Source organism: Cinclus cinclus, chromosome 2 (assembly GCF_963662255.1).
Source record: "Cinclus cinclus chromosome 2, bCinCin1.1, whole genome shotgun sequence".
Lineage (NCBI taxonomy): Eukaryota > Metazoa > Chordata > Aves > Passeriformes > Cinclidae > Cinclus > Cinclus cinclus.
Genome location: NC_085047.1, coordinates 24,737,396 through 24,750,611, shown reverse-complemented (window position 1 = coordinate 24,750,611; position 13,216 = coordinate 24,737,396). Strand labels below are relative to the sequence as shown.

General features: G+C 43.4%; 1 protein-coding gene across 1 annotated transcript; it reads right to left on the bottom strand.

Moving 5' to 3' along the window:
* Nucleotides 1-1,155: 1,155 nt before the first annotated feature.
* On the bottom strand, nt 1,156-13,159 carry QTRT2 (queuine tRNA-ribosyltransferase accessory subunit 2). The gene is made up of 8 exons (XM_062512630.1): nt 12,963-13,159; nt 11,900-11,955; nt 10,593-10,669; nt 7,820-8,029; nt 6,679-6,878; nt 4,016-4,167; nt 2,480-2,597; nt 1,156-1,417 (listed from the first exon to the last, which is right to left on the bottom strand). Exons 1-8 carry the CDS (start codon nt 13,157-13,159, stop codon nt 1,156-1,158), a joined length of 1,272 nt encoding a protein of 423 aa, XP_062368614.1.
* Between the last annotated feature and the right edge of the window lie 57 nt (nt 13,160-13,216).

Here is a 13,216-nt window from a genome sequence, read left to right as displayed (position 1 = left end):
CTACTCCAAGATAGTGTCGTCCATCGGGCTGCTAGGTCAAGTTTTCAGGAGACATCTTGAGTTCAAACTCTCTGGTACACCATCTCTGTCACACACTGAGGAGCCAGTGTAACAAATAATAAATTTCTTTTATTGTTGCTTTGTAATATAAAATGATTAAATCCATTATTCCAGAGTAAGGGGCAGTAAAAAAGCCCAACTGAATAAGTGGAATGTAACATAACTAAATCATATTTTAGAACAAGGACCCACCAGAGCATTTCCTAAAAGTCTTTTCCTATGACACTTCCCCTCTACAGCTCTATCTCACAGTGACATTTGTTTAGCCTGCTCTCTGACCAGTGCTAGGGTGGCTGGAAAGAGTGGTAGTGATATTGTCACCCATGCACTAATGCAAAGCAAAGTCTGAAAAAAGAGCATAGAGTTCTAAAACAAAACCTCTACAGCAGGATATGGATTAAACACTTTCTTTCCTCTCTGACTCTAATGCCACTGAATGGGACTCCTGAGGCAGGGATGTTCAAAGTCAGGCCGAGGTGGCAGACTTCTTCTGGGCCCAGAGAACATTCTGGACTGCAGATGGCCTGAGAGAGGAATACACATATAGTCCCTTGTGCCACTGGACACAGCAGAGCTTCCAGCCAGTTTTTTCCAAGGACACAGAAGCTGGCAACGGCTACAAGGACAGTGTGTTAGACAGAGGTGGGATTTCTCACCAAGGAGATACATGATGAGAGATTAGGATACCACTGGGTTTTTCTAGAAAAAGAATTACCATCAGGTATGAAACAAGAGTCCCAAGAAGCTGCTGAGTCTCCAGGCAGCTGTATTAATTTTAAGTATATTCCCTGCTTTATCCTCAATCACAAAGTTAAATTACTCTGTCCTTGCACATGGGAAACCAACACTGAGTATCTGAAAAACCAGTCCATATTGGTGATCCGTCCAGGCTCTGCCATCCACCAAGAATGTACCAAGCCAATTAACCAAAAGAGACATTTGAACAAGATCGTCCTTCCCCACTGGGAAGTGAGATCTTCAAATGTCTCCGTCAGGTCTCTTCAGGAAGGAAAAAAGACATTTTACTACTGGTCCAGGTGATACAGTCCCACTGGATGAGGATGCAGCCTGCAAGCTCCTCTGTCCTCTCTGAGCTCACTCTCTCAGTGTTACATTTGCCAGGCCTTGCAGCGCCTGCCTGAAGACAAGCTCCTTGAGTTGATCTAGTTTACTGTCCCTTAAGGCATCCCGAATGGCACTGAAGAAACCAAAGTAGTGCTGGAAGTTGTGCATCATGAGCAGGACACCAGACAGCAGCTCGTTGGTCTCCAGGAGGTGATGGATGTAGGCACGAGTGTGCCTCTGACAGCAGTAACAGCTGCATCCTTCCAGCAAAGGACCAAAATCATTGTGGTATCTAAGGAAGAAGCAATATTGGGTAACATCAGAGCTAAGAAGACCCATACAAACAATAAAGAGTACCCCTGTAACCACCTGGCCTTTTGCAGGGACCTGAACCTTAAAGTCCTGAGGTCCTTAATCCAGATTTGCTGCCAACTCAGATCAGCACCACTGGCACTAAGGACTTCAGATATCAGAGATAGTTTGGGTTGGAAGAGACCTTAAAGATCATGTAGTTCCCACATCCTGCCATGGTGTGGGACCAAGGCTGCTGAAAGCCCAAGGCCTCCTCCTCATGCCAGAACTCACTTCAGAACCAAAAGGCCATACATTTAAGTAAGAATAACTCTGACTACATCACAGATAACAGCAGAGAGAGGCCTCATCTGTGCCTTCCCTGGCAGAAAAGCTGCAGTGCAAGACAGCCATCACACAGTTTATGAAGGAGAAAGCCCTCAAAACCACAGATTTACTAATCCTACTATTCACAAAGTAGTATTCCACTCTACTGTGAGATGCACCATTTCCCAGAAAGAGCAAAGCAACACATTTGTCTACTCACACAGCCTGGAAGTACCTGTGACAGAGAGGGAAAGACAAGTGGTAACAATGGCCAAAGTTTTTGTGAAGTATCCAGAAATGGCAGAACTGCTCTGCAGCTGCCCAAACTGAGTCAGAGAGTAGAAGGTCTACATAGTTAAAATAAAATCTAGCATTTCAAAATGACCCAAGTTAGATGTAGAAGACCAAAGTGATTTCCAGACCACCTTTGTGAACCTATGGTCTTTCAGCTGAGACATAATTATTACCACAGAATGTCTGCTGGATAAATGATCAGAAAACCCCTGGATCTAGGTCAGGCAAAAGACAGCACCTTCAGAGATAGGCTGTTGCCTGATAAAAAGCTAGAATGCTTGTCCAACACTCTCCATTCCATGTCCAGAAGTATTTTCTTCAACAGCTTCATGTTTTATGAAGTCTCTCATACAGCTGCTGACCAGTTGCAAATAAATACAAAGGACAAAAGCATCATATTTAGTCATACAGCTGCAGATACCATCCTCACAAACTCACATACTTTTTATCCTTCAGAGATATCTCAAATGGTGTCATTTCTGGGTCAGCTTTGGAGACTTCCTCCTGGTCTTCTTGAGCACCATTCTTTTCCAGGTCCTGGGTCTCATATTGTTTTAAAACTGTTTAAATTAAAAAGACAACTGCCTTAGAACAGAGAGCAAGGGAAGAGCAAGGGTAGCAACCTTAGAACAGATATTTCTGCTACTTTCTTGCCAACTGAAAACTCCTGCCCCAAGTTTCCACCTCTTTCTTTTTCAAAGCAGATATTTTACTTTAACTGCTCTAGGTTAGTTAACACAAATACACTTTTAGACAATCAAAACAGCAAGAGACAAGTGAAAACTAATCAACTAAAGCTAATCAAAAGTTAAGAGCTGAAACAACAGTGTAACTTTTTGCCACTCCACTGACCTAAATTCTTTATAAAATGTCAGAAGTATTTTGTCTGAACTACATACTGAATAGAATGCAATCACCTGAACAAATGGATTTTATTGAAATTTTGTTAGAGTAGACAGGCAACTCATCTGCATTCAGTCATTCTACTTTCCATCCTGTGATCACTCAGAGATTTAGATGCCTCTTGTTTAAAAAAACCCCAAAACCTTGGAATCAAAAGAGGCTGGTAGCACTAATTCAGAAGAGGTAGGTTCCACATCTGCCTTTTCAGTATCTATCTGAAAAATAAAGAACCATCCCATGATTTTGTAGGTTTTCATTTTTAAGTTTGTTCTTAAGGAGAAGGAGATGTATCTGGAAATACCAATATTACTGTTTGCATAATCCATGCCTACCTTGTTTAAAAGAGACACATAGTGAAATCAATGCCACTACCCAGAGTCTTACAATTTAAGAATAAAGTAAGACAAGATAAAGAACAACAAACAAAGAAAAGGGTTAAAAAATAGCAGCAAGCACAAAGAAACAAGATGTTCTGTTCTATTCAGCTGGCTCTGAATTATCCAGGCATGAAAAGCCACTAGGCTCTGCCCAAGAGAAAAAATGTAAAATGTTTCCCTGTATTAAAAACATTTAATAGGCCAAAACAAAACAGCTGCTTGAAACAGCATTTGATAGGTGCTTTAATGGGTGATACACATCCCCATCTCACACTGTAATGAGTTATGAACAGAGGATTCTGGTTTTCATATAAACCTATGAATGCAAGAACAGAGAGGAAAACTGCCCAAATAAACGGGAAATTTCTGACAGCTAGAAAAAAGAACTTCAAAAATGTATTACTACAACAGACATACTAATTCTAGAGATCGCTTAGTAGATCCAACCTTCACTGTTAATGGTAAACCCCTCTATTCAGGAGGTGTTTAAGAAATATTTAATCATCATATTTTGGCTAATGAGACATTCAGAGGCCTCAAGTTTTACTCAACAGATTTCACACCAAAGCACCCTGCCTTCAAAAGCAGCATGTGGTAGTGGAATCCCAGTTTTTTCAATGGTCACTGAACTCCCAGGTATGAATTATGCTTACCACAATATAAAAGGTAAAAACTGCAACAACCATCAAGAAGCCTACCTGTTGCTTCAGGATCTGGATGGCAGTCATAACTGAAAACCAAGGCACAGCCTCGCTCAGTCACTTGGAAGGGAAAGAAGCTCTCAAAAATGTCCACTCCCATTTCAACGCACTCAAGCACCTCATCTGGTTTGCCTATACCATGAATGATTCTGAAAGAGACACACAGGAAGACAAATCTACTATATTCTGAGTAGAAGCAAGCAGGTACCTGAAGGAAAAGACCTCCAGGTCATGTGCAGCACATGTAACTTATCTCTGCAACTGCTAACAGTCGTCACACAGAATTCCATGCTCTTCCACTTCTCTACCTCCAACCTATCCAGTCCATAACAGGCTTTTCATTATTTGCCCTGCAAATATGACAGCAATAATCCCTCATTTACTGCAAAAAACCCCATTCTGTTCCTTGTGTTTGAAGTGATTTGTATGTGATTTCTTTCACATACACATAAATACAATTCGATTCATAACATCTGTGCCACAGAATAGGTATTTTCCTTAATCATGTTTGTGCCCCAATGAACTACCAATCTCCAGATACATGGACCCTTTTGCTTGTTAGCCGTTTAGAAGACATTCTAAAAAGAGTCTCAATAGAGACAGCAATAGATGGCTGGTCAAAGATACAGGTCCTTCAGATAACAGACACATCCTATTGCACTTGGAAAACTGCCTAGGGGAGAACACACTAATGAAAAACATATCTAGAAAGAGAAAACCTCCTTGTTTTAGTCTTCCCTCTTTACATTCTACCTGCTCAAATGATTTACCCAAAAATATGAGCTGTAACATCTCCTGAGACACAGCACTAAGAGGCAGAAGAGGCCGGCTGGATCAATGGTAATAGAGATCCTGCTGGCAGCTTCGCCAAGGGTGGGTGAAGTGTAAGAGTAGAGCAGTGTGTGCTCTCCTGCAGGTGCATGGCTGGGCTGAAAGCAGTAGAAGTTAATGTAGGGTAATGAGCTAAACAGATAATTAGGAAAATAGGCATGGGCTGATAAATGAAGTTACAAGGTGCCATTTTTAGTCACTTTTCTAAGTACTCAAATTGACGAGCACAGAACAAGGATATGAGAAGTTTACAGCATGACTGTTTTATGCTTCATAATGTTCCCATGACAGGAAGAAAATGATACACAAAAGTCAAAACACTAGCTCTGCATATGTGATCAGAGCCTTGCTAAAACTCATCTCTGCACAGGTAAGGACAAACATTTGTTCCTGCAAGGATTCCTATGCTATTGGAAAGGAAAACAAATTTAATCAAGAAACTTCAGCCTCCTTAGGTACATGAAAGGACTCTTTATAAAGAGTACACTCATAAGATCACTTTATCATCACACAAAAAGCAGCCAGTACTTGAGTGGAGCACAGAATGTCTTTGTCTTCTGGAGAATTTCATGCTGAGGCAGAACAGAGCTGAAAAAAACTTCCCCAGCCAGAATGGCAAGGGTGATTCAGGAGCAAGGACTGAAATTCATTTGAGATACTTCGAAGACCCCCTGGAGCTAACCAGCTCTCCTCATATCAAGAGTACAGAAACACTTGTCTTAACAAGACAAGCAAACAATTTGATAGATGAGGCAGATGCACAGAATCGCCACTGAGGTTAGCTGAGCAGATTGGGTTCTAGTGTTCCCAGGGTAGCTTTTAAGTAGCTCAACCAGACAGGATAGCAACAAGACAGCAAACCTCCTAATTGTCAGGAAAATTCAAACCCCGGGCACCACTAAGCAAGAATAAGCTGCAACACCAGACACAGTGCTCTTGCATTTAATTTCCTTTTAAACACCATTAGGTCAGAGCAATGCTCTGCTAGCAGAGGGAAGCAGGAACACACTGGGGCCTCAGTTATTCTCTTCACAAAATGATGAAGAAAGCAACCATATTATTTCTAAAGCATTGCTCTAGAAGAGCAATCCAGCAAGCTCAACCCAATAAAGAAACCCCTACATTTCTGAACCACTAGCACATATTAGCATACAATTTCAAGAAGTCTTTAGTTACTGTTAGTCAGTTATAATAATCAAGTAAGCTGCCACTCCTGTCCAGTCCTTGCCACGGGTCTGATGGGCACAACTGACAACTCATATATGCAATAAGCCCCACACTGTCCAAGAAGAGAATACTACTGTTCTGGGCCAGCCTGTATCACCGTGGGGAGTGCATAGGCTCAGTGCCTTAGGTTCTAGGACAGAGATGGCTACCAAGATTGTGTAGCAAGCACTGACTGGTTCTGCCAGCACCCCTCTCTGCCATCCACCAGTTCTCAGGCCAGAGAGAACTGGAAATATGACAGCTTTACTGAGAAGAAGCCCCTGCAAAATATCTTGATAATAACATTCTTGTTTGAGCTGAACTTCAAGTAAACCATGGCCTCCAAGACCAAATAGAAGTAACCCTGCATATCCCACCTGTAACTCTTCCTAGAAACCCTTCCGGAAACTCACAGCATGAGCAAAGCCTGGTGCCAGTTGCAGCTCAAATCTGAAACAAGTGTTGAAGACTGCAGCCTGACAATGATAAAATTTATGCAGCCTGGCACACACAGAGTGGTGCAATACAGTGATTATTTCCTACAGGGAAGCCGCACAGCAGCCTGTAGATGTCCCTCATAACAGGACAGATGGATTTCTTGGGATGTTGCCCACACAACTTACCTTGGTTTATCCTCTGGCAGCTCTGCTGTGACAGAAGCTATCAGTTTCAACTTGGTCTCCTTGGCCATGGCACTTCCCTGGAAGCCATCTAGCAGAAAGCCACCCACAGGCCGTTTGGCAGTCTCCCTGGCTGATCTGAGCCTCTCCTCCAAGATCTCTCCACCTTCAATTGCTCCAAACATTACACTTCCTTGTAGTTCCTGTCTCAGGAGAAAGCCACGAGTGCTAGAGCAAGCTATGCCAGAGACATGAAAGATATCTTACAGCCCAGACTTAAGATGCCTGCTACTTAAGCCCCACATTCCCAGGAATTTGCCAGAACCATGGGGTTTCATCTCATGTAAGACTATTTTACACACGGCACTGTGAAGTCCACGTGTACGAAATGGGACTAGTAGAGACAAGATTCTGCTCCTTGCCTGGACTCTAACTCACTGACAATTCTGATACCACTCTTCCCACCTCCCGACAGAAGGCAATAACAACACACCATCTTTGTATGTGTTTTTTTATGGATGGGGTCTCAGCAATAGATGTGTTAGTGCAAAATACAAAGCAGGTGCCATTGTCCTGGCTGTCAGATACCAGATGTCACAGGGAATTCCCTTTCAGAAGGGAACAAACACCAACTCCTGCCACCTGTTCTCACTTGTAGTGCAGACTCATATAGTAGATCTCCTTCCACAAAAAAGGAGGGAAATTTCAAAGCTGCTGGAAGAAATAAAAATAGCACTAATTCTATCAAATCCTCCCTCACTTGGAACCAAGGGGACTTCAGAACAAAAAGGATGGGTTTTCTCAATCTGAATAAGATCCCACTCTGCCCATGCATCTAATAATAAGGTAAGTGAAAGAAATGCATCACAACCCAAAAGCAGAAAGAAAGATCCCAAGTGTAGTTCTCCTCAACTAGTAGGGATGAGGGGTGATCCTGATGCAGAAGATAATTTTCTAAAGGAAGGAAGGAAGGAAAACTCACTGTGCTACTGGTTATATGTCATTCTGGACTGTAAGATGGGCATTCTCTGATACACACATGTGACTCAATTTCCTACTAAATCACATCCTGGGGCTGGTGCAGGATACAGCACAGACCAAGAAGCTCTTGCAGTGATATAGCCTCAGTATCCTGGGGACTTACCGGTAATTTTTCTTGCAGCTGAAGGCATATATCCAAGAAGGAAAGTGACCTATCCACAGACTTCTTGGCTCTTTTTCTGCCAGCTTCCCCAGAAATGGTGTCTCCATCAGAGATGCACTGGAACCAGTCTGGCTGGATGGCCCGCTGGATGTCCATGAACTTGGAAGCTGTCATCTCCATGCGCCCTGAGCTTCCCCACAGGGAGACCATCTGCACAGGAAAAACAGGGATGAACAGCAGTTGCAAAGGACAGCAGATTTATGGGTGAAAGGAGAAAAATAATTGATCTGGTGAAACACCAGATACTGGAATGATAGCTCATTATATAAGTTCCCCTTATCAGATAATCAGATGCACTTGGCACAATGAATGAAAGGAGATAAATGACTGAACTGGAATTTCTAAGATACTCTTTGGTGAAACCATCCCACTCAACACTGACTTCTCCATATTTAAAAATCTGAGAGCAGCTGGCCTCTCATCACACAAATTAGTTGCAGAATAGGGGGGAAAAAAAGCTTGAATTCCCACCAAGCTTGTCATCAAGTAAGCAAAAGCTTGTAAAAAGCAGCAAAGGCTGCAATGGCCAATACAACTCACTAGTTTCCTGCACAAAATGCAAACCCAAGAAACTACTTCCTCTTCTAAGGATTTAGCTCATACAACACATGTGAATGTATATGTTTATATAAATCATACAGACCAGGAAGAATACAAAAGCTTAAGTGCTCTATCTTAGAACTCCATGTTATTTCAGGTCCCAAATCCAGCAACTCTAGAAGGCACTGAAATGCCCAAACCAAGATAATGTAAGGAATGGCACATGCGCATTAGGATTTCACACACAATCTTCCCTGTCTCTTCACGTTTCCCATCCTGCCAGCACACATGGACTGCATCTTCCATCGTTACTCTGTGATATCCTCAAAAGAATTCAAAAGCACATGGACAGAGAGGTTATCTTACCTGAACACCTCCAGGCTAGCAGATGTCACCCATCAATTCACTGAACATTCAGATTCATAAAATGTTCACATTTTAGCCTATTTTGCAGAATCTGTAATTAACCTGTGAGTGTAGCTTGGCCATTGCTTTGGTTGTATTATTGTTAGGCTTGTGAAACTGTTGCTCAAAAACTCTGAAGGGGTATTCAAGTAGGTTAAGAAAAGGGCTCAAGCCCTTTGGAAGTCAGCTCTTTTCATGTGCAGTTCTGTTCATGCTTTTCTAAATGAGAAAGGGCTTTCAGCTATCAGAAGCAGCATATAGCTTGGAATGTTATGGGCACTTTTTGTGGCCTGAGGGTTTAAATACATTCTCCTAGCCTATGCCAGACAGATTAAGCAGTGCAGTTCTCATGTATAATTTGCAAATTTAATTTCATCAGTGGATGCAAAAAATATGAGCAGAAGCTTTTTTCTTGGTCTGGTCCCCACAAAGACCCAGAAGGATTGCACAAGTATACCATGTGCCTGTTGTCCATCCATTCACACTGATTACTGCTGGCCTTATCAGCCAATTTCACCAAATTTGAATAAAACCAGAAGTCTCCAAAGCAATAAACTGTTTTGCAAATTTCCAACTAAAAAAAAAGAGCAACTCCAGAAGGAGTTCCAAAATTTGTATCTATACAGAATAATTGAAACACAGCAGCTGTATGTAGTTCTGATGCATTTTGTTCAGACAGTACCTGCTACCTCTTATTGTGAGAGCATCAAGGAACAGGTGGTAAAGGCAGGCAGAGGAAAGTCAGAGTTGTCTGAGCCAAAGGGTAGAGTGAAATCACATCTAGTTACCTTCATTCTGTTCTCGAGGGGAAAAAAGCTGCTTTAATAAATAAAATAGCCATGCAGCTTAGAGAGCTGAGCATTATCCTGTGATTATTTAAATCCAGTTAGTGCTAGGCTTCCTGGCACAGAGCTTTCTGTACCATTGCTTTCAAAATGCTTTCATAAGTATTTGTCAGCACATACCCAGCTGCAGAAGGCCTTACAACAAGGTGACAAGTATCTTCACCACCTTTTTTTAAAAACCCTGAATCAAATTCCCAACACCCAGGTTTAGACTGCTGCTCTCACTTCAAAGCTGCACAACAGTGGGACAAGCTCCAGGTAATTCCTTCCCTGCAGAGAGACGGTACTCAGCCTGGATCCCAGCAGCATGGAATATACACTGATAGCTGCATGGCCGGAGTTATCCTCTGTCACTCAGTGACCTTCCACCAAATGGGGCCATACCCAAAGAGGCCTTGGGACTGACTGTATCTGAGCAGGTGCCAGGAGCTCCAGCATGAAGCTGTGTCAAGCAGCAGGCAGCGTGTGTGCCTGTAGGGCGGAACAGGCAAATGTCTGCAACTATGCACTCCTGGACTGCTGAGCCACCCTCCTGCAAAAATTCTGATGTCCTTCCCCTCTGAGGGCCTGTAGCAGGCTGTATGTAAACATACACACAGGGGTTCAGATTTACTGTTTATCAGCGGCATAAGCATAAGCTTGTACAGCAATATGCCAAAACACAAGTATTTTCTTTTACTGCCATTTAAACCAGAACAGCATGGTAGTCCACAGCTCTTCTTTCTACCTGAACTGCCACTTAACTGTTCAGGAACCATTCAGGGAACATGCCGCCAAGTAAGAACATGTACAGCTTCATTTTGTTAGAGGTGTAAGCATGTAAATGACAATCCTCTTTGTTTGTGACTGAGATGAAAGGAGGACTGGCAGATTTCTTTTGGGAACTTTAGGTGGACCATTTCAAGTCTTCACAGTTACTGTACCTTGTTAGTGTTGTAGCCAGTGGGGCAGGGAGTGACTGGGTCATGCAGGGAGCAGTAGAGCACAGCATCTGGCAAACCTGAAAACAGAGAGACAGATGCAGAGCAGAGTATCATGAACCAAAGCAAAGCTAATGCAAAGATGTGGCTTGCAGATCTGCAAAGGGGAACAGGGTATTTTCCCCCACACAAGTACATTCATTCTGACAAAGAAAATACTGTTCATCTATCTCTCAGCACCAAAGAAGGCAGACTTCTTCCCCAGCTTTACTAACTGCCTGGAGAAGAGTGCAGCAGCAGAACAAAGCATCAAATAATGCCCTTTGGTTCTGCAGCCTGCATAGTTTCTTTGGGATTTATTTATGTTTTTTTCTTGATTAATACTCCACCTATTAAAATTTTCCAGACTCAACAGCTGACTCCCTTGACCACTCAGCTCATAACTGATACACTGACACAATCCAAACCAGCAACAATCCCAACCCTAGAACTTTTAAGGAAGGACAAAGTAAAATCATAGAATGGCTTGGGTTGGAAGGGACCTTTGAGATCATGCCCCACAGGGAGCGACACCTTCCACTAGACCATGTTGCTCAAAGCCCTGTCTAACCTGGCCTTGAACATTTCTAGGGATGGGACATTCACAACTTCTTTGGGCAACTTGTTCAACTGGCTTACCACCCTCACAAGAAAAAACAGGAGAGTGAGAGAATGTATCAGCTAGATAAATGAGAAATTTATCATCCCTGCCAGACTGGAGGTTTCAAACCTCAGAAATCTAAAAAGTATGTCTCAGCCTTCTCTTCAGATATAGTTACTGAAACTTGTAAAGCCTCCAGGAAGTTCCAGAAAAAGACATTTTTCAATTTTTCTTGAAGGAGTAAATTGCTCCAAACAAGCAAAGATTATTGAAAGTTGGGTGCAAACTTCCTTTGGAAAGCCAAATCATATTTTTTTAAATATATAATTAAATGTATGTCCCAAATTTTTATGTGATTTAAAAAAAAAAAAAACCTACAACAAAACAAGCTTTGGCAACTCTTTTTTTTTTTATCTTGCAAAATGTACCAGATTCCATACACTAAGAAATGTCTGTAAATTATAGAAATCACTTTGTAGCCTGATTGAAGGATTTTTGGCCATATTAGTGACTACATACTACTTCAAGTCTTCCCTAGGGCCACTCTGAGTGAGAAAATCCCTAAATGCGCAAAGCCTACATCTTTCTGCCTACTGTACTGCCTGAACATGTTCTAGTGGGATCCACCTACATTATCTCTCATATATACAAGCAAATACTTGTACTTTACCCATAAATTTTGCTGCTCCTTCTTTATACTCTTCCAGGACGTCATGAATTTCTGCCCTGCAATTCAGACATAGGAACACATAAACTAAACAGACAACTATCTAAAGAGATTGGTGGTCTCATATCTAAGGCTTTCCCCCCCACACACACACTTATGCATTGTCTGACACTGAACTGGTATTTGCCATCCAGCTGCCAGGCAGTGAAGAAGGGACAGAAGGAATGAAATGTCAGTTACAGAGCTCAAGAATCAGCTCACAACCTGGGGCATTCAATTCTGTTGCAAAAAAGTAAAGCTTTTACCTGCGCTGACCAGGGACCACTAACTTGACAGACAGCATGAAGAGAGCACCATTAATGTGTTCACATCATCCAACAACTGCACAAGCTTTTCCATGTTGATCTTTCCTTTCCATTCCAACTTAACTAGTTTTGAGAGTTAGTTGCTGCTCCAGTTTTACATTAAATGTTTTCAGGTATGGGGTACCTACCACCTCTATGGGCAACCTGGTCTAGTGGTTCACTACCCTCATTTCAAGAGATACCCTCTTATAGTTTAAACCCACTACCTCTTTTCCTACTACAACAGGCTCTGTTAAAAATCTGTCCCCATCTCTCCTATAATCCCCCTTTAGGTATCGGAAGGCTGGTAAAAGGTCTCCCCAGAACCTTCTCTTCTCCAGGCTAAAACACCTCCAAACTTCTCTGCCTGTTGTTACAGGAACGATGCTCCAGGCCCCTAAGCATCTCAGTGGTGCTCCAAATGACCTGGACCACAAAGGCTCACATCTTTCTTATGTTGCAGGCTCCTGAGCTGGATGCAGCACTCTCGGTGGGGTGCAGTAGAGCAGAGGGGCAGAATCACCTCCCCCACTCTGCTGCCCACCTCAGAGAGATGACTGTGAAGTCACCACGACGGGTTTGGCCTAAACACGCTAAAAATCACGCAGCCCTCCATCTTCCCTCCCCCCACCTTTCCTACCCCGGCTCTGCACCTCCCTCCACACCCCCACCATCCTGCTGGATGGAACAGCAGGGCCCCTCGGCCCAGACGCGCTACTCACAGGGCGGGCAGGGCGATGTGCGCCACGCCGGGCACGCCGCGCACCTCCCGCAGCGTGTCGTGCGTGAGGTGCGGCGCCGCGCCTGTCCGCGTGTACAGCAGGCAGCCGGGCAGCGCCAGTGCGCCGGCCCCGCTGCGGCCCAGCCCCGCCAGCGAGCCCAGCCGCCCGCCGCCGGCACCGAGAAGCTTTAGCTTCATCTTCACCCCGCGGCGCCACCGAGGGACACGGGGAACACGAGAAACGCGGTCCGCCCC